This window comes from Doryrhamphus excisus, linkage group LG18 (genome assembly GCF_037039965.1).
Source record: "Doryrhamphus excisus strain RoL-2023G ecotype Guam linkage group LG18, RoL_Dexc_Guam_v1.1, whole genome shotgun sequence".
Taxonomy (NCBI): Eukaryota; Metazoa; Chordata; class Actinopteri; order Syngnathiformes; family Syngnathidae; genus Doryrhamphus; species Doryrhamphus excisus.
The window spans coordinates 12,710,234-12,737,005 of NC_136374.1; the positions used below are offsets into that span (position 1 = coordinate 12,710,234).

Genomic DNA, 26,772 nt, shown 5'->3' on the forward strand with positions numbered 1-26,772 from the left:
TGGATGGATGGATGGATGAAGTTCAGGATAGTTGGAGTCCAAGTGAAGCATCCTCATACTTCATGGTATTCCCTGGAGGACGCCGGAGCACTAACGGCCCCATGTAGCACTAGCCAGCTAATGGGGTGGACTTGGGTATTGATTTCAAATAGAAATACTTCATTAAGGCAAAGTAATTAAAATGGTGCAATGGATTGTTCATATAATGCAATGGCTCCCAAACTTCTTTGTAGCAAAATACTCTGGTGCCTAAAGGCTTAATAATGTAAGTGTTCATGTGAGCCCCAACCCAGTTATGATTGTACCCTGTGAATTCTGCCTAGCAACAAGTCTGTGTGCTACTAGCTATTGTACAATATATATACAACCGTCTCTCACCACTCTCTCATGTTTTTTCAAAAATATATTATTTAAAAGGATGCACAGCGGGGGAGTGGTTAGCCTCACAGCAAGAAGACTCAAGTTCGATTCCACTCTCAGGCATCTCTGTATGTTCTCCCCGTGCATGCGTGGGTTTTCTCCCGGTACTCCGGTTTCCTCCCACATTCCAATAACATGCTAGGACTCCAAATTGTCCATAGGTATGAATGTGAGTGTGAATGGTTGTTTGTCTATATGTGCCCTGTGATTGGCTGGCGACCAGTCCAGGGTGTACCCCGCCCACAACCCTCGTTAGGATAAGCAGTAGAAAATGAATGAATATTAATGAACAAATCATGCTGTTTTGTGGTTGAGTATGACCAATACTTATTTTTAATTGAATATTGAAGCAAATCTTTTTTTTCTAAATTCATCACCATCAAGCATACAAATGGTTAAATTATCTAAAATTCAAACATAAGACATTCAGAGGATGCATTCAAAGATGCTGTGAATGATTTGTAGTATTCCACACTAGTCATTAGGTATCAGTAATTTTACTGTAATATTTTGTTGAGACACACAAGCACCAGACTTGACCACATGAACAACCGGCTTTTATTGCAGTTTTGAACAGGCACAATAACCCCTAATTAGTTATTAGTTATAAAAGACAGTAACTCAAGCTAAGCTAAAACTCAAAACTGAAGCCCACAGGATATTTATTGTCCGTCCGCCATATTGCTCCCCATTTATAGACACACAGGAACAAGTCTTGTGACATACTGTGTATTTTATTATCTAATTAGCAAGAATAATGGCAATATTATTATACTGTTGCTGACAAACAATATTTAAACAGAAAATAAATTAGTAATATAATTCAATTGATGTACTATATATATTTTTTTTTCAACAGCGATCTGAGAATATGGGCAGGAAGATGGAGTACATAAAAATCGAGTACTGAGTCAAAGAGTACTCTTAGTGCTGCTGTCACTGTGCTGCACTGTAGTGTGTTTCCTTCCCACTGCAGCACTACCCCCCCGCCCCCCCCCCCTTCACTCCTTCCACACACCAGTACTCTCCTGTCCACAGCCACACGGGGGTAAACAGAACCTCCAAATCCAGCCACCACTCTCCCTGCCTTCTCATCGATTCCCGGTCCCTCCCTCACCACCTGCGTCTAAATTCTCCAAGCTCAGCATCTGCATGAAAGTGATGGCGCAAGATGGAGGAGGAGGAGTGCAGGCTAGTGAATGCACCACAGAGTTGCTAACCCCTCCTCCTCGGACCCCACCGATGAGCCAATGAAGGCAGAGTGCCGGGAAATACAGCAGTGAAACAGCACCGGCATCTGTCAGTGTGATGGAACAATGTTAGACCTTCGCTGAGCATCTCATCCAGCCTTTAAAGTCTTGCTTGTGTCTTCTAGGTGACACTGCAACCTGCCATCTTTGGCTTTTGGAAATGTCTTTTTAATACAAAGTGCAGATTTGGGCTTCTCTTTTCTTCCAAAGAACACATTCTCAGCTTTGATTCCAGGTAAGAATTATCTTTTTTTTTTTTTTTTACTTCTGGAGACAAAGATGCCACAGAGGAACCTAACCTCATTACACACATAGTGTGAAGAAAAAAGAAAAGTGGTAATTATAGAAGACAGGGTACAGCACTTTAATCTGCCTGAGTGGAACTTTTTGCTGCATGGGAGCATCACAGTGCTGCTGCAGTGTAATGTTACATAATACAAACAAACGTGTGTGAAGCTTGCAAGCCGATACGTATCTTTTATGTCATCCGTTCATTCAACACTTTTAAATCAATGGAACTCTGCGGGTAAGAGTCCAAGTTGTGTTCATTGTCAGGCATGGGGGGGGGCCCACAGCTGTACATTATAGGCAAAATGCTGAGCCAGCATCAGTGAAAGGCTTGCGTCAGTCTACGCAAGTCATTTGCGTAGAAACCTTTTTCAATGTAATTAAATTAAGATAGTTCATCTAAGTATGTTGTATTTTGCATCACAATTGATGATTCTTATTTTATTGTTTCCTTCATAATACTTAGAATGACCTGCACGCTTGTGATGGGCCATCATTCCGTAATGGGAACAGGTCGGAGTATGCGGTGTTCCCTCAAGGACTGCGTGTGTTTGTGTGTGTTTGTGTGCGTAATGAAAACTTCCTCTTGGCACGGTAAAGAATAATTAAGCGGAGTGTTTCGCTGCAGCATATTAACACACACACTGCGCAGCCATACGTCATTATGTTTAATTATGGTTAATTATCATACTTTAATCTCCATTCATGGTGTCTCCAAATTGAAAAGAAGTCCATAGTAATGGTAATCTCAAATTATATGACGATGAAATATTGACAAAATAAATAGTACATCCAGTTTATAAGCCACACCGGACTGTAAGACTGCACATCATAAAATTAGGTACTTAGTGTACAGAAAAATGTAAACACGAAAATAATCTCAAATAAAGGCTGGACGCCTTCCTCCTGGCAACTAAAATCTTCCTCTTCCATGGCAGAATCGAACAGCATGATAATTCCTTTGTCACACACGTTGTCGGCCTCTGTCTCTCTTTCTTCAGTGTGCTCTCAGTGACCTCCTCTTCATCTGGCAGTAGTCCAGCCTTTCTAAATGCATTGGTAGTGTCTTTTCTGCTCCACACTGTAAGGATTAGAGATGACCTTGTTTATTACGAGTATCCGTTACAGATAATGCCGGATTTTTGCCGGATACAAGTATGAAATCAGATTTTGCCGTATTTGTGTTTAAAGAAAATGCTCAAAATGTATTTTGAGCATTTACACTCTATGATTGGCCAGTTCCACACGGAGACCGCCTCTTTTACCAATCTGAATACTCTTTTATTTGTCCATTTCTGCTTCATATTTGTGCCCGCTTGTGGATACACAGTTACTGTGCGTCAATCAAACTACAGTGTGGGCTGAGGCTCAAACAGATTGCGTGCACTTTAACCTAATATATATTTTGGGGGGAAAATAAAGGCTTTTAAGTGCGCCTTTTAGTGTGGAAAACACTACAGTACTCAGAGATGGGTGGAGTAGCCAACAAAATAACTGTACTTTAAGATTACTGTTACTTTACAATAATTTTATTAAAGAAAAAGATGTACACATCTGTTTTTGTTGATTGAGTGTCGGACAATATCGGATATTGGCAAAAAACAATTTTGGGCATCACTAATAATAATGGTAATTTACAATCTAATACAAATATACATTATGTGTATAATTGCTAGAAAACAATGTTTGGGTGCAGTTACTTGGATTTTTTACTTGGATAAATAATATATAATATATTTATATATTTCTTATATTTTATATTATATTTATATTTTATTATTTTGATTATATTTTTTACATTATATTTATTTATATATTTTTCCATAATGATTTGTAATATTTATCTTTTTTAAATGCACTGACATCTTTGGAAAAATGCATTTGATAATGTTTTTAGTGCAAAATAAATCATTTTACTGCACAACTTGTCCACCCTGTTTGTAAATTGACTGGGACCAAAACGTGCAGATTTAGGGAGGGACGGAGCATCATTATAGTGATCATTTAGACACTGATTCTAATCAACAATGGCTAATAATAAGGTCAAAAGAGTATGCATGAAGTAAATATGCTAGTTTTTAGCTTGTGTCAGCAGGCTTCTCTATGGAGACAAGACCTGCATCATCGCTTCTTCCGGCTGAAACGTGTGCATGCTGTAGACTGGCTGTGCTGCTTGATGGTTCATGAAATGGGATTGTGTAGTGCAGCCTATATAATCTTGTCTTGCATCTATACATATTGCGTATGGAGAGCACTCATGGAAAAGATAAAGACAACACAGGCAGTTTATATGATTGCTATGCACCCCCGCCATTTCTCTGTAAAAGGAAGCTACAAAATGTGTTATTAATATGTTATGTGAAATATCAGTTTTGTAGCATATTTTGGAGGTTTTTAAACACTTCAGTAATGTTTATAGTTGGTTAGCATACTAGCTGGGCACAATTTACACAATCACTCAAGTATGAAGTACAGTTGTTTTCTAATTGCCTGATGCTTGCTGGTTCTGTGCTACGTGTCTATCAGAAATGCTTCATGATATATTGGCAGCAGAGGAGCGATTCTATGTTGCGCTAATTGCAAACGTTAATAAGTATGACGGTGGTATCGGTTTGCCTTTCAGCAGATATATGAGCGATTCCCGAGAGAAATCTAAAGCGCTATGCTGATTACATTTGTTTTAAACAGGATTGTTTCGATTGTGTTCTTTGATGCAAGCTGACAGTAAAATGGTTTTGTGGATAACGTTTGGTATCCCATTGTGGTTTCTTGTACGAGTGAATGTAAACGGTTCGTCTACCATCTTAATGCGATTCCCTTCAGTTTACATATGTGATGAGGTGGATATACAGTTGTACATTTGTGTAACAACATGGACTGTAATGTGTTTGTATGTATTGGTTTCTGTAAGCTCGAAACTCTCGCTGGTCATTTGTCAAAAAATGCACCCTGTGCAACATATTTGCATGCCTGTGCTATTATTATTATTCATTCATTCATTCATTTTCTACCGCTTTTTCCTCACAAGGGATGTGGGGGGTGCTGGAGCCTATCCCAGCTGTCTTCAGGCGAGAGGCGGGGAACACCCTGGACTGGTGGCCAGCCAATCACAGGGCACATATAGACAAACAACCATTCACACTCACATTCATACCTATGGACAATTTGGAGTCACCAATTAACCTAGCATGTTTTTGGAATGTGGGAGGAAACCGGAGTACCCGGAGAAAACCCACGCATGCACGGGGAGAACATGCAAACTCCACACAGAGATGGCCGAGGGTGGAATTGAACCCTAGGCTCCTAGCTGTGAGGTCTGCGCACTTATTATTATTATTATTGAAAAACATGGCCTCCACCAACCAAAACTGCCCATAAGACATTGACCATTTGTGTGATATGATTGTGACACTTTGAGGATGGGTGTATTACATGTATGACGTCATGTTCATGCATGTCATGACTTTTGTGAGAGGTAGAATGTGTGAGGAAGCTGGAGGACCCAGAGGACCCCCCCCCCCCCCCCCAAAAAAAACAACAACATGACAGCTACTAGCTAACTACTACAGCCTGTTAGGATGTCTTCCAAAACATTTTGATTACAAACATCATGGAGCCCAATCTATTCACACATAAAGTACAGAATGTGATTTGAAACCAGATTAGTACTTTTGTAGATTAACTACAAAATGGGCTACATGGTGGTCGAGTAGTTAGCGCGCAGACCTCACCGCTATGGGACCCGGGTTCAATGTCACCCTCGGCCATCTCTGTGTGGAGTTTGCATGTTCTGTACATTTAAAAGACATGACAACTATACTCGGCTGCACGGCGGTCGAGTGGTTAGCACTAGGTTAATTGGCAACTCCAAATTGTCCATAGGTATGAATGTGAGTGTGAATGGTTGTTTGTCTATATGTGCCCTGTGATTGGCTGGCGACCAGTCCAGGGCGTACCCTGCCCCTCGCCCGAAGACAGCTGGGGTAGGCTCCAGCACCTCCTCTGCAACCCTCGTGAGGATAAGCGGTAGAAAATGAATGAAATACTACAAAAACATAGAAGTCCAACACTAGTCACTCCATGATGTCATTTAATGTACTGGACCAAATCAGTTAAGCTTCCTGAGTCAGCTTTTTTTGGTGACCAAGGGGGCACAAGGTCACGATGAAGTTGCCGCATCAAAGTGAGGTGCATTTAGTGTCAAGCTACTTCCTCAGCCAGTTGTTCTTCTACAAGAAACAAAGGCCAGAGGACAAGATGGGTTAAGAGCAACACAATCAAAGCTCCAGATAACAAACAGTTGCCAATAGGACAGCTGGTGCAAACGTGTGCGTGTCGAGTCCCGGCAGGACATTTTAGTGGGAATGATTTGTCTTTCTGTGAGTCGGGATGTGGAAAAAGACTGCACCCTCTCAGCTCCTGCAGGGAGTGCTGCAATGCAGGGGTGCAACAGACAGAGACAGACACACTTTGACCAAAAGTCAGCTTCAACAGTCCTCCTCCATCTACTTCCTGTTCATACTTTAGTTCACCGTTCAAGATTTCAATGAGTGCTGTCAAACCTCCAGGAATGGAGGTCACTTTTGTTATTTATATTTGAAGGCTACACACAACACATGAAGTTTACATGGGCAATTTTGCAGCTTAAAAGGCAGCATCAGAGCCGAAGCAGAGCCTGGGAATTGTGTAATTAGTGTCAAGTTGAATTCTTCACTGTTAATGAATATTTTGCTGAATGGTACCTACAGTATGTTCTACCGCTGATTACTAAAGAACGGAAAAAGGTAGAAACACTTTGCACTTTATTTTACTTTATTTTACTTTATTGTACTTTTAAATGCACATTTTATTTTATTTTATTTTACTTAATTTATTTTATTTTCAATTTAAGTGTCATCGTTCCTTTGGTATTGGTACACAATATTCTGTGTACCTTGAAAATCTGTAAAATCCATCAGAGAGGTACTGCAAAACCCTTACCATAACCATTTGCATAGCACTGGGCGGAGGTAACAATGACAAAATAATTGAGGGGATGCATGACTAATATGATCAGTTATTTTAATGTCATATAAATATGACCAGTTTTAGAGCAGCATGAATAATACAAATAATTGATATTCCACATTGATTAGCTCCATCTCTAACAACTATCTGGATGTTGCTTCAGTCACTATTATTCTCTACGACTAATCAGGATGCAAAATAACAAGTCAAAATTAATACTGCAACTTAACGTTTTGGCATAGAATTGCAAGTCAGGGTTAGGGTTTAACACTAACCCTAACCGCTAAACCCGACAAGCTATAACAGGATAAAATATATCAAACCCTAATGTTCACCGACAGGAAACAGAATTACTTGTTCTATTCCTAAACCTAACACAGATGTAACAGGAAAGGCTGACAGAGTGATCTTGCTGTAGTTTACTAAGCTCCATTACTGTTGTTGTGTTGAAAGCAATTGGAACTGTCCGTGGTGCTGTGTGAAAGGCAATATCTGGCTTTCCTGGTAAGACTTTGATGCTGCATTTTGACCAGAAAGAGGGTATTTTTTTTTTAGTATTTCTGCAGTCTAAAAGTGTCACTCAGTAGAAAGTACAGATAGAACTAAAATTGACCTACACTTCCAAGCAAAATATGCTCTAAATGTCAAACAAAACCATCAAAGACAAGACCGTAATAAATACAGTTCAGCAACCGGTCAGTGAACTCTGACTATAACCGACTTTATCTCTTTCATGTTTATTTATACAGTATGTGCTGCTGCAGTTTTTGGTTTGAGACTCCTGCCCCCTTGTGGCCAAAACACAGTTTATGCTGCATCATAATGGATGCACACCACAGCATGAACTCCAAAACACTTTGAGTCCAGATGCTATGACTCATAGTCACATTGTTGTTGCTAGTAGGCATTTATGGCTTTAGCTCTTTACATCCAATCATCTATGAGACCAACGAGTCTCTTGAGAGATTAGAGAAAGTGGTTTAGATGTTTTATGAAACTGGTCTCTTCTGTCTTCTCTTGGCAGCACAAGTAATGAAGGGAGTACTTCATATTGACGCTGTAGTAAATTCGGCACAGCTTCACCACTTGAAAGTAGACGGTGTCGTCAGGTATCCTCATTACAATAATTAAACTATTATGTTGACGTTACAACAGGAAGTAAACATAAAAACCCTTTGTTTTGTTTTGTTTGTTTTCCACTTTTCTGTCTTATAAATGACTTGGAAATACTGGCTTAATACTGGCTCCCTGTGATGTCACAGGGGGGCACTATTATTATTATTTTGTCCCGGGCCCAGTCAAAGTTGTCAACAGCCCTGATCACAGGCACCTGTATTTCCTTATATGGGCATGCCAGGGTACGCCTGCCCTCCTCCCTGCTCTACTGCACTCTTTTGTGGAAGATTTTACCGTGTTTATTTACTGTAAATAAGCGTTTGTCTGTGTAGCATTATAGAGTGTGCATCTTACCCGCATGCATGCAAATTACAAGCTCACTTACTACCGATGTTATGTCAAGATTGTTTGCAAAATATGGCGCCCTCACGTCCATTACCGCTTTTTGAGTTCAGACATGGTACGTCAGTGGTCTCCAACCAGTAGCTCACGAGCTACCAGTACCTCCTAACCACTTAGGAGTATCTCTCTAAAGTATCTCTCTAAAGGGTTTGTTCATTTATTATCAACCCTTATACTGACAAAAAAGAAAAGTGGGCTTGGCAGTAGTCCGGAAGTAGTCTGGAGAGCTTGGGAGTGTGACTGGATAAATTAAAACAGACTGTTTTAGAAATCCAAGAAAATACAGCTGGAATAGGTGTAGATTCTGGAAGATCTCGTAAGCTTTCTGTGCAGGTTATTGTGTGTAGCTGCTGTATAGTAGTCCACAAGAGACAAAATTAGCATAATAGGTTCCCTTTCAATTATATCTTCTCTAGGGACTAGCTTACGAGATAGCTAGCTACTAGCAATACTAGCTTAAATAACTAACTTGAATGTGCTTTAGCGTGGTCATTGTAGAAATGTACTATCCATCAATATACTATACAGTCAAGCACGATGGTTATAATGTCACATTCTGGGGCTGCACAAGTTCTGCCCGTACTGCAGTTCATTGAGGCAATGACGTTGTGGAGCAGAGCATTACCCCCTCCCTCATAGAAAACCGGGACTCGTGGCTGAGTGGCTTAGCTCAAATACACCTCCAAGATGACACAGGCTTTGCTGAGGAAGGTGAAGGTGATGGAGTGGCCAAGTATGTCTCCTCCACACCTGAGCCCATTACAGCACCTGTGAGGTGTTATCAAGTAAAAGGAAGGAAGTGTAGAGGAATACAAGGTCTAACATCCACCAAATCCAGCAGTGATGTCATCATAGAGGAGTGGAAGAAGATTCCAGTAAGAACCTGTGCAGCTCTGAATGATTAGAATGGTGCTTGTTACACCCGCAAACGTAATAACTGCCCACAAACGTAATAAACCACAAACGTAATACAAATCTGCAGCTTTGAATGTAATAATCTCGCAAATGTAATAAATTTCCCACAAATGTAATAAAATTTGCCTACTGCAAATGTAATACTGAATTTCCTGCAAATGTAATAACTACGTATTACATATGTGGGAAAGTGAAAAACTGTAAATGTAATAACTTCCCACAAATGTAATATGAGACAAAATAATGTTGTTTTTTAACAAGATAATTATTTCTTTCTTTTTTTGTAGAAAAAAATATTATTCAAAGAGTATCATTTGAATACATTAAAGGAATTTTCAATTATTCAATTATAATTTATTTAAATTAAAAAAGATAACATAATTGTGATAATTGCAATTGTTTTAATAAAATTATTATTACTATTATTATTATTATATTTTATTATTTCTTTTGATTCTTTCTTCCCCATATACACACAAAATGACACATACAATAATATACTGTAACTAAAACACACATGTACGCCCACAAACAAAATTCAGTATTACGTTTGCAGTGGGCAAATTTTGTTATGTTTGTGGGAAATTTATTACATTTGCGGAATTATTACATTCAAAGCTGCAGATTTGTATTACGTTTGTGGTTTATTACATTTGTGGGCAGTTATTACATTTGCGGGTGTAACAGTGCTCACACTAAATATCGACAATTTGGACATGTTCACTGTGAGGTGTTACCATGTTTCCAGCATTGACTTATTATGATTAGTAATGAAAGTCATCCCACATGGTTTTAGGAATAGCATGCACCAAGGTGAAATGGCCCAAGTTTACAAATTAAATCAACACATCAGAAAAAGACAACATTAGATAAGATATGCCTTTATTCGTCCCTCAGTGGGGAAATTTGCATTACACAGCAGCAAGAGTACAGAATCAGTTAAGCAGTACAAAATACACAATATAAAAAATAAACAATATAAACAACCCAAGTATTACTACCAAATCAACAATTTTACCCAGAGTTATATACAAATACAGTTTGCAGATAATATGAAATGAGATGAAATATGTGACTAAAAAGCAAACTAAAGAGAAAACTAGAAGATAATCACACACTGCTGTGGGACGGCATTCCACTCTCCCACCCAGAAACAAAACAAAGAACAGCAGGCCAAAGCTGACTCGACAAGTGTTCAGTCGGGTTTGAGTTGGGACTGTTGGCAGGATACTTTGATTCTTTCTATTCACAAATTCTGTTTGTAGTCTGGGATAAACAACCATATGGATGGGAGGGGGTGGGGGGGGGGGTGAAGTTTTGTCCCAAACTGTTTGTGATGATGACGAGCCTTGATTCGCCACATTTTACATGGTCACAACACACATTGTCTGTCGCGTTCTTTTATAAACAGGCTTTACAACAGAATGCCATCCATCCATTTTCCTCCACTTATCTGGGTCCGGGTCGCGGGGGCAGCAGTCTCAGTAGGAAATCCCAGACTTCCCGGTCCCCGGCCATCTTTTCCAGCTCCACCGGGAGGACACCAAGGCGTTCCCAGGCCAGTTGTGAGACATAATCCCTCCAGCGTGTCCTAGGTCTGCCCCGGGTCCTTTTCCCGGCTGGGCATGCCCGGAATACTTCATCCCAAGAACCAGATTTGGCCACCGAAGACGAGGTCGCCCAGGCACCCTCCCTTGACCGCCACCCAACACACAATGCACCGGATCCTTATGCTGGCCCCGTAGGTGGTGGGTCTACGAGGGGGGGGCAGTATGCCACATGTGAACAAATATTGTTTCACCCCATCTACTTATTGATCCCCCCTCCCGGTGACCCCCTTGAACCACCTAAAGTGTGGCGTACTGCATTGTGTGTGTGTGTGTGTGTGTGTGAACTGCATCCAAATGAGGCTGGGCAAAAGTGAGGTAAAAGGGGGAGTCACAGAGAAGGGAGGTGTGTGTATGAAAGGACGGCGATGGTGATTGTGTGTGTTTGTGTCTTGGGGGTGGCGGGGGCGCTGTGTATCGGAGAGGAGGATGGTGGGGGTGTAGTGCTGCAGTGAAGCGAAGTGAGAGGAGACTGCAGTCTTTGCTTACGGGGGAGAAATGTTGGCAGAGCCGTGAGCTAGGACAAGAAGCGTAAAACAGTTACTGCTGGTGGATGGGCCACGTTGGGACGGGAGGGGGGGGACACCAACACCACCACCACCAAGACCACCACTGGTGAGTTTTAATGACACATGTTTGTTTATTATTATTTTTGTCAAACCAAGTGTGATATTCTATTCTGTGTCTGTTTGATGCTTAAATATATGACAGTCTAAGTTATGGAAGTTATATCTAAGATTATTTAATAGGCCTCATTCTGTCTAAATGTGGTTCAATTTCTATTTATTAGAAGTTCCCAACATCCCTCCTTCCCCTGTTTGCTGCACAAACTTTAATCACAGTCGTCATATATGAGAGGTTGCAGCAGTCATGCTCCGTGCTCAGCAATGACTTGACACTTGGCAGGGAGACGATTGCTTCTTTGATTGGCTGGTCACTCTTGCTCCTACAACGCAGGTTTGTGGGCAATTGGATTGCTGATAGCTGATAGGCACTTTCAGGATTGCTTAGCAACAAAGAACGGCCAGTCGATGGCACACGAACAGTAGCAGCAGCAGCAGCCGCCGTCGCCGCCGTCGCCGTCGCCGCTATACGTGTGACCACAGCTGAGACATGAGGCAAACATGGAGGAATGCTGATGCATCTTTGACCTCTTGTATGTCAGGTGACCTGTTATACAAAATGTACTTTTGACAGAAGAGTCATTCAAATGGTCGATTTTATAGGAATCTATATTGGAGGAGGCGGAACGGCGGTCGAAGAGACAGGGTTCAATTCCACCCTCGGCCATCTCTGTGTGGAGTTAGCATGTTCTCCCCGTGCATGCGTGGGTTTTCTCCGGGTACTCCGGTTTCCTCCCACATTCCAAAAACATGCTAGGTTAATTGACGACTCCAAATTGTCCATAGGTATGAATGTGAGTGTGAATGGTTGTTTGTCTATATGTGCTCTGTGATTGGCTGGCGACCAGTCCAGGGTGTACCACGCCTCTTGCACAAAAACAGCTGGGATAGACTCCAGCACCCCTGCAACCCTTGTGAGGAAAAAGCAGTAGAAAATGAATGAATATACTGGAGGAAAATATAGGGGAAAAATCATATAAATAAAAACGAAAAATACACTTCAGGCTTCACTACACATGTAAAAGTGAAACCTCAAGAGATGGGGTCTCTTAGTCCTGATGTGTGTGTCTAGGTATAGAATCACAATAACACACTGTACTATTTTTCATAGTATGAACTCACTAAATTCCTTAAAAAATAAAAATTCTTTAAAGACAGTTATCTAAACATATAACCAATAACAACAAACAACCAATAACATTACATTACATATACAATAAATGATATCAATTTACAATTTGATCCAGTATATATGAAAAACAAGAAATAGCACACAGCTTCCACCTGGTATCACATAATCCGGGTTAATAAATGACATTATTTTGAAGCTTACTTTGCACTGAACATGAAATCACTGTGTGCACTGTTTATGCTGTGTACTAGAAAAGAGCCTGATCCTCATGTAGGACCACGGGTCAAAGCCACTCATCCCTATCTGCCATCTGGTTTATTGATTGTTTATTGAACTTACACACACACACAACGCCTGGGTCCTTCTAAACACCTCCAAGCATATCATAACTTATTATACTGGTTTGTGCTATGTATTTTTTAAGCATATGCCTGAATCCCTTATGTGAAAAAAATCAATTATTATAGGGAATTTAGTCTTGGGAATTTTAAGCTATAAAATAGGCTATACATAGGCTAACCTAGCATGGTGTTACTTTCAAAATGTGACTCAAATATGTAATGTTGGAACTGTAGCTCACAGATTTATTTAGTGTTGAAAATAGCTGTTGAAAAGCAGTGATGTGCGGTGAGGTTCATGGCTGGTGAGGCACCGACTCTTTTAGAAGATTTTCATGTTAATACGGGTTGCTCATTAAAAGAATAGCAAGCAAATGATAATAATTCACTTAAAAAATGTCTTCCAGTTGTTTTCAAATATGTTTACTTCCATTTATTAACATTTGTGTTCAGGGCTGCACGGCAGTCGAGTGGTTAGCGCACAGACCTCACACAGGTAGGAGACGCAAATTCAATCCCACCCTCGGCCATCTCTGTGTGGAGTTTGCATGTTCTCCCCGTGCATGCTAGGGTTTTTTCCGGGTACTCCGGTTTCCTCCCACATTCCAAAAACATGCTAGGTTAATTGGCGACTCCAAACTGTCCATAGGTATGAATGTGAGTTGTGGACTCCTGTATAGAAGCTACACGCAATAACCAGCACAGAAAGCTTTCTAAATCTTCCAGAATCTGCACCTATACCAGCTGTGTTTCTTTGAATTTCGTACTTCCGGCGAAAATGGTTGATTTTAATTTATTCCACCCACAGCCCGGTTTCAGGCACACCCACTCCATTGTGCTCAGGAGGACTTCCGGTTAGTTGCCCAACCCAACATTATAGGAGTTGATAATAAATGCCGATTTAGCTTTTTAAAATGTCCGCCTTTAACATACAAACATATGTGTCGCTACCTCCAATTCGGATGTAGAACTGGACAGTTGAAGTTGCTCAAGTGAAGAGGTTACTTCAGGGCGTCTCTGAATAGTAATCAGCTTTAGCATTTTAGCATTTTCTACAACATTAATTACATGTAATGTGGTCATTACATGCTTTTTGCGGGACTACCAATGTTGAATAAAACTCCAACTCCAGACTCGGTGAGCTTGAAATTTGCACTTCGTTCCCTGTATGCACACTCTATAATGCTACACTGATAAATTGTTACTTACTGCTTTCTCTTCTGACTCTTCGACACAAACAATTCATGTTGGAAAGGTGTCAGGCTTCAGCAACAGTTAGTCAGCTAGTCCAGCTGCGTATCGGCAAAACAGTCCAGTGTGAAATGGCGTTTACCTTTAAATACATTACACCGTCTTCAGAAAGTTTCATAAATGTTTCTGCGACATTATTATATTATTGGCAATATGCTGAGAAACGGAAACTAACATGCTAACCACTCGTCCACCGCCTACTTCAAACCTTCACTGTTGCAACTTTGTCTTTCCGTTTAGGCCGAGCTTAGTCATCCAAATGGGATGACGTCCAAAATTGCTATGAACCAATCCATCTGCAGTAAAAAATAATTAAAAACATTCATAAAACCATGAAAATCTTTGAATGATTGCTTGTCTTTCTGTGTGTATCAATCCATTTCATTGATTGGTTGTCTGCAGGGTTTGGATTGCACAGAATAAACAACAAAAAGAGATGGCAGTTTTTGTCTAAATGATGCAGAATACACAAGCAGAGCTAAATGTCTACTTATTTTGTGGTCGATGTCTTCTTTCTCTTCTTCCTGGCTTCACTGAGGCAAGCAACATAACATGCAGTGTCTTAATTAGGCAGGTTATTATTCCCGTGGATAGTTTTTGCAGGATGCAAAGACAGCGATGTATTCACTGTATGATACATTCAAAGCCCGTCTACCTGACTTATCAGTTCTCTTGCACTCCCCTCTCACACAGACTGGTACCAGCTGGAAAATCAGCCCTCAACAGCCACCCACGAGACCAATGCTGGCATTCAAAGCCAAGGTCTCCTATTTCCTCCACAGGCATTTTATCCAACTTAGCCACAGTGCCAGCTAGTCATGAACAATTCAATGATGGAGAGCTCTCCGTCCCTTTTCCTCCCTCTTCCTCGCGCTTCCTCCCTCCTTCTTCACCTGCCTGAGAGGATTCTTTAATTTTGTCTTTGCTCTGCCTCATCCATCTCTTCTGGATCATTGTGCTCAGAGTCACAGTGGCTTTTGTCGATTTGTCACTCAGACACTAACTCCTCATGTTGTCGGCATTAATGAATGAGTTTGTGTTCATCGTCATTGCGCTCTTGTGAACAGGTGGGATATCTATTTAAGCCATCATTGAACTTTGTCTTCTATAATAGCCCTTTGTGTTAAAAACAGCATCAGTATTGTTGTTCTTTACTTCCCTCTATAGCGGATAGGTTAGGTTCGTTGGTAGTTTGGTAGTTTGTTGATTTTTTTTTTGTTCATTTTTGTTCAACTGTTGGTTTCATGGTTTGTTTTACGCCAAGCAAGAAAAACTTCATCCTAATGTTTTCCCATCAATTGTTTGTGGAAGCTTCTACTCCGGAACGGCTGCACACAAAAGGGTGAAAAATTGTCAAAACATGAACTCCTACTTTTTTTTCCATTATTTTTCTGACAAATATACCATATGGTGGTGCTGTTATTGAACCACATAAGTGAGACTGTAATTTCACGGCTTTTATCGCTGAATCACCATGAAATTTGGTACACACATTTAGTGTACTGCACATGTCTGTAATATTTTTGCAAGATTGGTAGAAAAACATGGCCGTCATCAAGCACCAAAACATCTTTGCAGAAGCCACTTAAGTCATTGGTTATTTATTTAGTCATTATAAATGTATAATGGCATAATTTATATATATATAATAATGTAATAATATAAAATATATATTAATAATTATAATGTATTTTTTATAATTATAAATGAAATTATATAATAATATAAAAAATAATAATGTAATATAATTTATTATATGTATGCTAGTCTGGTTTTCAAAGCATTTTGTCTATTGAGGGCATCACAAACATCTTTACTGGTAATAAGTAATATAATAGCAGTAGTAAGTAATATAAATAATAATGTAATAATATAAAAATTATATAATAATAATAATTAAAATTAAAATAATTTTTTTATAATGAAAATTATATGATAATATAAAAAAATAATGTAATATAATTTATTACATGTATGCTAGTCTGGTTTTCAAAGCATTTCAACCACAATCTATTGAGGGCATCACAAACATCTTTACTAGTAATAAGTAATATAATAGCAGTAGTAAGTAATATAAATAATAATGTAATAATATAAAAAATTATATAATAATAATAATTAAAATTAAAATATTTTTTTTATAATGAAAATTATATGATAATACAAAAAAAATAATGTAATATAATTTATTACATGTATGCTAGTCTGGTTTTCAAAGCATTTCAACCACAATCTATTGAGGGCATCACAAACGTCTTTACCAGTTGCAGTGCTTTGCAAGGTCCAAAAAAAAACCAAAAACATTCTGCGTTGTCGGGGCATTTTCCCTGAAAGACCTTATACTTTCATTTTAGCAATGATTGGTCGTCTCCTTTCGAGAAGCTGCTGCTGTTGTTTTTGGTCCAAAAATCCGGTGGTCCTCATTGTCACTGCTATCTCACACTTACTTTTTGTCAGCTTTGTGTCTTAGGAACGCTGTGCCTCATCTTGTCCAGCCATGAAGTTCAACCTGTTCAGGAGGCCGCAGCCTGTGGCCCCCGCCGAGCCAACTGGCGCCACCACCGTCACCATGGCCCCCACCTCAGCCGCCATCTCCACCGCTGCAGAAATCTCCGGCTCCAACAACAACAACAACACGGAGATCAGCAAGAACGACATGTTTGAGGAGATCAAGAGCAAGTTCTTGAATGAAATTGACAAAATTCCATGTGAGTGACACGTCTTCATTTGGGGAACCGTGACTTGACTTGATGTGCATTCATTTTACACTTTTTTTTTTTTTTCCTCGCCAGTGCCCCCATGGGCTTTGATCGCTATTGCCGTGGTGGCCGCTTTGCTGGTCCTCACCTGCTGCTTCTGCATCATCAAGAAATGCTGCTGCAAGAAGAAGAAGAACAAGAAAGGCAAGAAAGGCAAGGACGGCTTCAACATGAAGAACATGCAGGGTGGTGAGGTACGACCACCGCTGATGCCCTGTGGCAGAATTCCTTATCCACGTTTTGGTGTTAACCACTTTTTATCTTCTAGGTCATGAGGGCAGCTCTTTTCCCTTTCTTTACCTGATGTTGTTTTGTTTAAATGTGGTGAAAAATGCTGCATTTGGGAAAGGGCAAAGAGCTACATTTCATAGATTAGTTGATTGATTGGATTCCTAAGCGACTGGTTGGCGCACTTTAATTAAAGCAATTAATTAGTGTCCACAGTATCAACAAATAGAAGCAAATCAGGTGTGTCATTTTTCACCATGATGCGGCGACCGGCCATCTTTTGTGTTTGTTGTGTCGTGACTTGAATCTGTTCCTTTCTCTGCTCTCCTCTCCTCTTTTGTGGCTTTGTGTCTGTCTCGTGTTTCTTGACCGTGGTGGACTCCTGCTCTACGGTAGGTGGATTGGCTATGGAATGTCACACCCCTTTGGCTTGAACTTGAATTAATTTCCTTCGGAAAGCCATGTTGTGCTCCTTCGGAGAGATGAGTCTGTCTAACAGCGCAACTGTTCATGGGACCGATATCAACCAGATTGGGTCAAGAAGATTCTCTAACACTATTAATCTATGCATGTGCTAAAGGGCATGTTTTGGTGGGTTTATGGGAGTATGACAAAAACCTCACGACTCCCTTCATCCTTCAAGAACACCTCTAAAAAGCCAAATCATGTTGTTGTTTAAAAGCATTCATAAATGCTGTTCCCTTAAAACCCGAATCATCTACCACGATAATGCTAACCTCTTTCCATTTTGGACATGAAATTGATCTAATGCTCCTTTTCCACTGCACAGTACCAACTCAGCTCGCTGTTGATACACTTCTATTGATAAAACGAGATACCCAGGCCACATGGATTGGTCTGATTTAGAGCTATAAATGACAAAGATAAACCCACATGCTTACCTGTTGCTGTCCCTTAGTGCTGGATGATGCACTTTTATACTCCACATTAGCCGCTTTTTGTTGTTGTTTTTTTACTGCCCTCTGGCCAACTTCTTCAAATAATGTACCAACAAAATACAATTCTACTTATTTCAATTGAGATTTTTTGTTCTTTAAGCAAATCTTAATTTTTTTTTACTACCCTCATTGACGCATGGCCGATGTTGACGTTCAACTCTCAACAATTCTAACCCTCAACGGTCACAATGGTCGATTGTACATCATTACCGGTCCGTCCGGTCTTTACGGGTCTTAAGACTTAAGTCAAGTCCAACTGTAATGGTAATGGTAATGGTTTTATTTCATTTGAACATGCATCAGATTACAATTGAGTGCATCCCATAATCAGTTCACAGTTCCACATGTCCAAAAGGAAAAGGAAGAAGCAAAGCTTATTAAATCCTCTGGTACTTTTACAATCAGTAACTGTAAAATGTTACATTTGTTCACTTCCTGCTTTCCATAATACAGTTTAAGTTTTTTTTTTATTAATTTTTGATTTTTAATTTTTAATTTTTAATTTTTAATTTTTAATTTTTAATTTTTAATTTTTAATTTTTAATTTTTAATTTTTAATTTTTAATTTTTAATTTTTAATTTTTAATTTTTAATTTTTTTTATTTAATAATGTACCTTGTACCGAAGTAGAGGTGATATGAGCATCCAATGACATAATGGTTACCATAGTAAGTGTCAATATAGTGATATATATAGCACATCATGACTGGTTCAAGACTCTTCATCCTTGTATTTAGCAAACATCAACTGCTTGTATTGTTTCTGTGACTCAGTACTGTGCAGTGAGAAAAAGTATAAGACAAAGTGTTAGACACAAATGACCTGACAAAACATCCCCTTGCATTGATTATGAATGATATATAACTATACTTACTACTCTCTAAGCCTCTTGAAAATCAGGAAACTGATGGAATGCTGATGGAACGAGCATGCAATGCCTCCACTGACTGGCTGTCCCTGTCCTGCACTAGCATGTCAGAAGATCTAAAATGAGAGGACAGTGTCTTGAGAGCACCTAAAAAAATCTATTTAAAAAAAGGTTCTGGGTTACTGTGCAGGTAAGCAGTCACCAAAACTGGACTCTGTGGCATGCTAGCTAGTTTCGGGGAGCCCAGTGTGTTGGGATTGGAGGCTCCTCTTGATCTTTGATGCTACATGTTTTTATTTCATGACTGCAGAAACCGCAGGATGATGACGATGATGAAGGAGAGACTGGGCTCACCGAAGAGGAGAAGGAAGAAGAGGAGAAAGAGCAAGAGAAGCTGGGGAAGCTGCAATATTCCATTGACTACGACTTTGAAAATACAAAGGTCTGTGAAATATTGTTATTAAAGGATATTTAGGCTGTAGGACATATGGACAATTTAACAATAGCAAATTTTCCGCCCTATAAGGCGCACTTAAAAACCTTTAATGTTCTCAAAAATGATGCAACTTCTAATCTTGATTGACTGTATGTCCATTTTCGGCTGAGACAGGGACGTAATACGTAGTATGTTGACTGCAATAAACCAATCAGAAAACAACACATAATACATACAGCGCATACGCTGGCAAACAATAAACCAATCAGAGAACATGACGTCCATTAACATTAACGTCCGCCACGCCTCCTGCGCTGCAAAATAACATTGTGCCATTTGGCTGTAGCGTTTTTGTATCATCGTTAAAACATTTTGCTCCATTTTGTTCTTTATTCTTTTATTGTTAGAACTTGCCTTCCAAGAGGACTTAATGTCTGTTTTGGTCAAGTAGTTTGTAAAATAAATTACCCGCAAAATATGCGATTTATACTCCAGTGCGACTTATGTATGTTTTTTTCGACCTAATTATGCATTTTTACAAATTTCCCCACTGAGGGACGAATAAAGGCATATCTTAATCTTAATCTTAATTTTTGGCCTTGTGCGACTTATACTCCGGAGCGACTTATAGTCCAGGAAATACGGTAACTATGAGAGGGAGTTGTGGTCAAGCTTAATCATATTATTAAATTACATTATTATTTTTTTAATTTGTTAAAATTCCCAGATTAATAAAGGGTGGTAATGTTAACAGGCCTAATTATTATTATTATTATTATTATTATTATTATTATTATTATTATTATTATTATTAATGTGCTCTAAAATATATTTTGTACATGTAATTGAGTGTTTTTTTTTTTTTTTAAGTTGACATGCAAGTGTTTTGAAGAATATTTATAAATAAAGACACTTTTAAATCTAGCTTTTACCTCCATAAAAGTCGATCATCACGGAATGACCATGGGAAAATGTGGATTCCAGGATGAGATTGGTTAATAATAATCTTAATTATTTAATAACTTAGTTAATAACAATCTGCGGTGGTTCTGGCTTAAATGACACCCTGGGCGGACTGAAAATGAGTCAACCCACAACCATCAATTCTCTATATACCTGGCAACACAAGTACATCTCACAGTGAACATGCCCAAATTATGTCCGAAGTGTGATGATTTAGTATGAGTCCCATTTTTGTCTAGCACTGCCTTAATTCTCTTGGGCAGTGGTTCCCAAACTTTGCAGCGACCCCCTTTTTGGAGATTATTTTCTGTGGCTAGCAAATTTATACTGCTATATATACTACATACTGTATATACGACTGTATATCCACTTTCATCTTTCTTCAGCGCTAACCAAGACACTGTTTGCTGACAGAAGAAGTCAGTAATCTTATTTTGTTTGGAGGAACTGTTCCACCCTTTGTGACATTGAAGAATATAATACACATCCATTCAGGCGAAACGTGTGTTGATTGATTGCAATACTTTGGAAGTAACCCTGACATAAATCAGGTTGTCTTTTCGATGCACACAGCTCACCATTGGCATCCTCCAAGCCGCAGACCTCATGTCCATGGATTCAGGAGGAACGTCTGACCCATACGTGAAAGTCCTGCTCTTTCCTGACAAAAAGAAGAAGTTTGACACCAAAGTCCACAAGAAAACACTCAACCCTGTCTTCAATGAGACATTTGTCTTCAAGGTGAGTACATGAAACGAGAGGAAAGAGATCCTGGTATACTATGAGAGCTTCCAACAGGAATGTATTATGTCAGGTTCCTGAGGCTGAATGAGCACTCTGCTCTTTCCTGTCTCAGCTAATAAGGCCTGCAGGGACTTGACAAATGTCTCCAGGTCAAATGGGAATTTCTGCTTGTCTGCACATTTACTGCACTTGGACAGCAAATCTTGTTGTATAGGAGCCCTCTGTGAGATGGCGATGGCTTCATTTCTTCATCCAACGAAAGGCTTCATTTCAAACACTTTTGAAAGGGACACTCTGATTATTTTGATCAATCAATTAATTTCATTCATTCATTCATTTTCTACCGCTTATCCTCACAAGGGTCGCAAGGGGTGCTGGAGCCTATCCCAGCTGTCTTCGGGCGAGAGGCAGGGTACACACTGGACAGGTGGCCAGCCAATCACAGGGCACATATAGACAAACAACCATTCACACTCACATTCATACCTATGGACAATTTGGAGTCGCCAATTAACCTAGCATGTTTTTGGAATGTTTAAGGAAACCGGAGTACCCGGAGAAAACCCACACATGCACGGGGCGAACATACAAACTCCACACGGAGATGGCCGAGGGTGGGAATGAACTGGGATTGCGAGCTAACCACTCAACCGCCGTGCAGCCCCAATTTATTTTATATAGCATGAAATACTAACTTTGTCAGACAGTACTTTATGTACTTCATTTCCCAGTAAAATATACATCAAACGTTGTTTATCCTGTTTTGGATTTTAATGGCAGCCTTTTTAGGAAACAAACTAAGTGGACCTGAAGAAGCCGCCCCCCCTCGCTAGTTCTTGTACTCACGTCCATTGCCCTTGCATGGTATTTTTTGTGCTACACTAGGTACCATACGAGGAGCTTGGTGGCAAAACTCTTGTGATGTCCGTTTACGACTATGACCGCTTTTCCAAACATGATGTGATCGGAGAGGTGAAGCTGCCCATGAACACCATCGACCTAGGGAGGCCCATTGAGGAGTGGAGAGATCTGGAGAGCGCCGATCAAGAGGAGGTGCCAAACTCTGATCTAAGCTGTTTTTAGGGACTTTACTGCCAACACACTAGTCAAAAATCCTGCATATGAAAGGAGCGTTGTGCTGTTTTTAGGAATCTGCTTCAAAGATGTTAGTCTACATGATAATTTATTCATGATAACAACTGTGCCTTTCCAGCCAGAGAAGCTTGGGGACATCTGCATCTCCCTCCGCTATGTCCCCACAGCTGGTAAGCTCACCGTCTGCATCCTGGAGGCCAAAAACCTAAAAAAGATGGACGCCTGTGGATTGTCCGGTAGGGAGAAGACATTGCATGAACAACAGTTGGAAAAGTGATGGTTGATAACCAGGTTTTCTTTGGTTCTTGTGCAAGATCCCTACGTAAAGATCCAGTTGCTGCAGGGGGGTAAACGTCTGAAGAAGAAGAAGACCACAGTGAAGAAGAACACCCTGAATCCGTACTACAATGAATCATTTAGCTTTGAAATACCGCTGGAACAGATGCAGGTATGGAGTACTGTCATTGATTGTCCTCAGATTACAGGTTTAAGGGACTTGAGGTGTGCCTAGACCCTGTAAGATTCTGGCTACAGGTATCTGGGATGAGTTTCCTGTCCTTTGCTTTGAGTGCAACCCTTAGAAAAATGTAATCTTTACAACAATTTAAATTTCTGTCCCCCCAATAATTGAGAACCAGAGGCCTCGTTTGAGTACTTTGTGGTTGTGTTGTCAGACTTGCGGCCAAATGTACAGATGGGGTTGGAGGCCTCTATTGTTGAGCCGACTGATCAGAGCTGTGGCGGTAATCCCGAAACCTTTTGGTGGACACCAATGGTGAGGGATTCCGTCAAGCTGAAGAAGGAGTCCTATGGTCCTTTTTGCCCCATGAGACTCCTGAGGCAACTGACTGTACTGTCAGGCCAAACGGTCTGGGACTGGCGGTTGCTGAGACAAAAACTTGACATAGGAGGAGTTCAAAGAAGCCATGGAAAACCACTTCTGGTTGGCTTCGAAAAGATTCTGGACCACCATCTGCCATCTGGGAAAGGGGAAAGGAGTCTACTGTCAAAGACTGTATGTGGTTGGGATGGTGTTCTGCTGACCCTGACTCCAGATGTTGTGGACCGATGGAATTAATACTTTGAAGACCTTCCAATAAGGAAGCAATGCCTGAGGACTATACGATCAGATCTCCTATATCTGGGGTTGAGGTGGTCAAAAGGTTCCTTGGTATCAGGGCCTCAGATGTGGATGAGATCAGTCCAGAGTTCCATAAGGCCCTGGATGCTGCTGGAGTTTCTTGGTTGACACGAATCTGTAGCATCGCATGGACATTAGAGACGGTGCCTCTGGATTGGCACACCAGGGTGGTGGTTCTGCTACTCCACATTTAGAGAAGACATATGGGGTGGACCAGTGGGACACCTTAGGGAAGACCCAAGGTATGTTGAAGAGACTCTGTCTCTCAACTGACCAGGGGATACTTCAAGATCCACCAGGAGGAGCTGGATAATGCAGTTTTACCTTTGTAGAGAACTTTAGTACTAAATCGGGGTGTCTGATCAGTGTCTGGTCATCTTTGCAGAAAATCCTTGTTGCTGTTACGGTGTTTGACTACGACAAGATTGGCAAGAACGACGCCATCGGTAAGATCTTTGTGGGCAGCAAGGCCACCGGCCTCGGCCTCAAGCACTGGTCCGACATGCTGGCCAATCCTCGCCGCCCCATTGCCCAGTGGCATGCTTTGCAGCCAGAGGAGGACATCGACGGTCAGCTGGCCAAATTGGCGGCCAAGAAGTAACCGACTCATACATTCTTACGGAAACTTTGCATGACATATCCCAAGACCACTTTGTCAAAAAAAAAAAAAAAGACTCAAAGAATATCTACTCATCCATTTGGACAAATAAGCTTACTGAGAGACTGGATGATTGACATTTAAGTCTTTCCTTGGAGACGGAGCTGGAGCTAAGCTTTTAGTTTAGTTATTAGCGCATGCGTTGCCCATCGTGCCATGGCTCAACTCACCTACTAATTATCCTCACAATATGTGTGCTAAAACAACAGCAATAGAAGGTCGTTTGGTTAGGTCCTGTTTTCTTGTCTTTCGATGGCAAATTAAGAATGAATGACATCAGGTTGTTTTTAGGTTTGTTTGTCCAATCATTTAGATTAATAGAGATAAAGAGAGATTGAGAACATGTTGTTTTCAAAGCAAGGCATGGGATGGTTATTGTGCCAATATCGCATGGAAGTAAAACCTTACTCACATTAGACTGGGCATACGCTGGGCGAATCGAAGACCAGTATCGTTGGACATCAGAAATGATTGGTCGTACATTCATTCATTCATTTTCTACCAATTATCCTCACAGGAGGGTCGCAGGGGATGCTGGAGCCTATCCCAGCTGTCTTTGTGCGAGAGTTACACCCTTTACTGGTCGCCAGCCAATCACAGGGCACATATAGACAAACAACCATTCACACTCACATTCATACCTATGGACAATTTGGAGTTGCTAATTAACCTAGCATGTTTTTGGAATGTGGGAGGAAACCAGAGTACCCGGAGAACATGCAAACTCCACACAGAGATGGCTGAGGGTGGAATTGAAACCTTGGTCTCCTAGCGCTAACCACTCGACCGCCGTGCAGCCCATCAGTCGTACAATGATTGGATTAATTTCTGTTTCCGAAACCTGGCCGCAATCATCTCATACAGTTGAACAAAGTCTGATCCAATAGGCTGACGACTAGTCCGGGGTGTACCCTTCCTTTTGCCCAAAGTCAGCTGGGATAGGCTCCAGCAAACCCATGACCCTAGTGATGATAAGCGGCTTGGATGAATGGATTCTTTGGAGGTAGCATTTGAAGGCAATATGTCGGTACAAAGCTGAACACCTGACCTGCTTCTAGCTAGGTGATCCCACCCTGTTTATAGGCCCACCAGCTTTTTTCAAAACGCAGGCTTCACTACCCATCTTAAAAACTCTGCCAACTATCCATCAGTCCGCCAAAGAAAAGAACTGTAAGTCGTATATATTTTTTAAGTTGATTTTTTCAGTAACTAAAATATCTAGCATAATGATGCTGTTAAAATGTGAGTGTAACGTTAGCACTGTAGCTCACATGACTATGCTAGTGTTGCTAACATTTGTGCCAATCCTTAATGTTATGTTGTTGTATCGTATATATGGTATCTATTACATTGGACAAGTACAGAGTTACAGTGTATGTGTAAAAAGTGGATAAAGTACACAATAGCCTTTCTTGGATATAGGCATTGACAAACAAAGCTAATTAGCGTTAAAGCTACAGATACAAAAGGAGGTATTCCCAGTAAAAAACAACTTTAAACTGTTTAAATTCTAGCATCAAGACTAGATTTTTTTATTACTAGATTTTTTTTCATTACAATATTGTTTGACATATAAAAAAGTGAGTGAAAATATAAGAATTTTAGAATGTTACCATATTCAATGCTAGTAATGCTAATGTAACCAAGACCAGGGAACCCAGGAAGGCTTGACAGTTGGATTTAACAAGACTTGACACATTTCAAAAGTGCTTCCAAACCCTCAGTTTGGACTTTGGATTACATTTGCAGCACACATCAAGGTAAGTAACCAAAATGTCTTTGTCTACTATTTCTACAACAGTTGGAAACAACATGGAAGTTACAGTTTAAAAACAACACTTCAAAACTGAAACGGCGTATGCCCAGTTTAAGTGAGATTGGACCCAGGCTTTGATTTTAACCTTCTCAGTAGTAAAATTGTATGCTTCGAAGTCAAATAAAATCCCAAAAGGTGAACATGAGACATATCCAACGAGCCAAACAAAGCTGCAGTATGTAGCATGCCTCTCAGCCTTGCAGCATTTCATTGTCGTCATGGAAACGCTCTCCCATCATCAATGCCAAAGAGCTAAACACAAACTAGAAACATTAGATTTTACCGTTAAGGTTCACAAAATAGCAATAGCCAAAAAGCGCTGCCTTTTTCTCTCTTTCACGACAGCCATCACTCCATCATGCATTGGGTTCATTTGTTAATAGGCTACAGCATGTATGTACAAGATGATGTAAATATTAGCATGTTTTAAACATTATTATTATGTTGTGTATCTGTGTTTGTCTTCTTGTGTCTTTTTGGATAATAAAACAGCTGAATAAAACGTGTACAGAGACTGTTTTTAATAGAGGGCTTCATGTTTTTTTTTTAAATATTGCTTAGAATTAAGTATTTCAGCTTCATAGTCAGGATTGCATGTTCTCCCTGTGCATGCGTGGGTTTTCTTCGTGCACGCCGACTTCCTCCCACAGTCCAAAAAATGCACATTAGGCTAATTGGAGAGTTAAATTGCTCATAGGCGTGAATGTGGGTGTAAATAGTTGTTTGTCTATATGTGTCCTGAGACTGACTGTAGTG

At 40.2% G+C, this 26,772-nt stretch overlaps 1 protein-coding gene across 3 annotated transcripts; it reads left to right on the forward strand.

The window, feature by feature from the left end:
* Positions 1-1,479: 1,479 nt before the first annotated feature.
* LOC131106531 (synaptotagmin-2-like) lies at positions 1,480-26,546 on the forward strand. Of its 3 annotated transcripts, XM_058055698.2 has the most exons (10): positions 1,480-1,719; positions 1,796-1,905; positions 16,807-17,057; positions 17,142-17,302; positions 19,474-19,605; positions 21,136-21,303; positions 22,192-22,359; positions 22,520-22,637; positions 22,716-22,849; positions 23,928-26,546. In XM_058055698.2, the coding sequence occupies exons 3-10, from the start codon at positions 16,847-16,849 to the stop codon at positions 24,141-24,143; spliced, it is 1,308 nt and encodes a 435-aa protein (XP_057911681.2). In that variant the 5' UTR covers positions 1,480-1,719; positions 1,796-1,905; positions 16,807-16,846; the 3' UTR covers positions 24,144-26,546. The 3 variants fall into 3 exon arrangements, with proteins under 3 accessions (XP_057911681.2, XP_057911680.2, XP_057911683.2); XM_058055697.2 differs by having other exon boundaries at positions 1,480-1,905; XM_058055700.2 differs by having other exon boundaries at positions 1,480-1,905; positions 19,483-19,605.
* Positions 26,547-26,772: the final 226 nt, after the last annotated feature.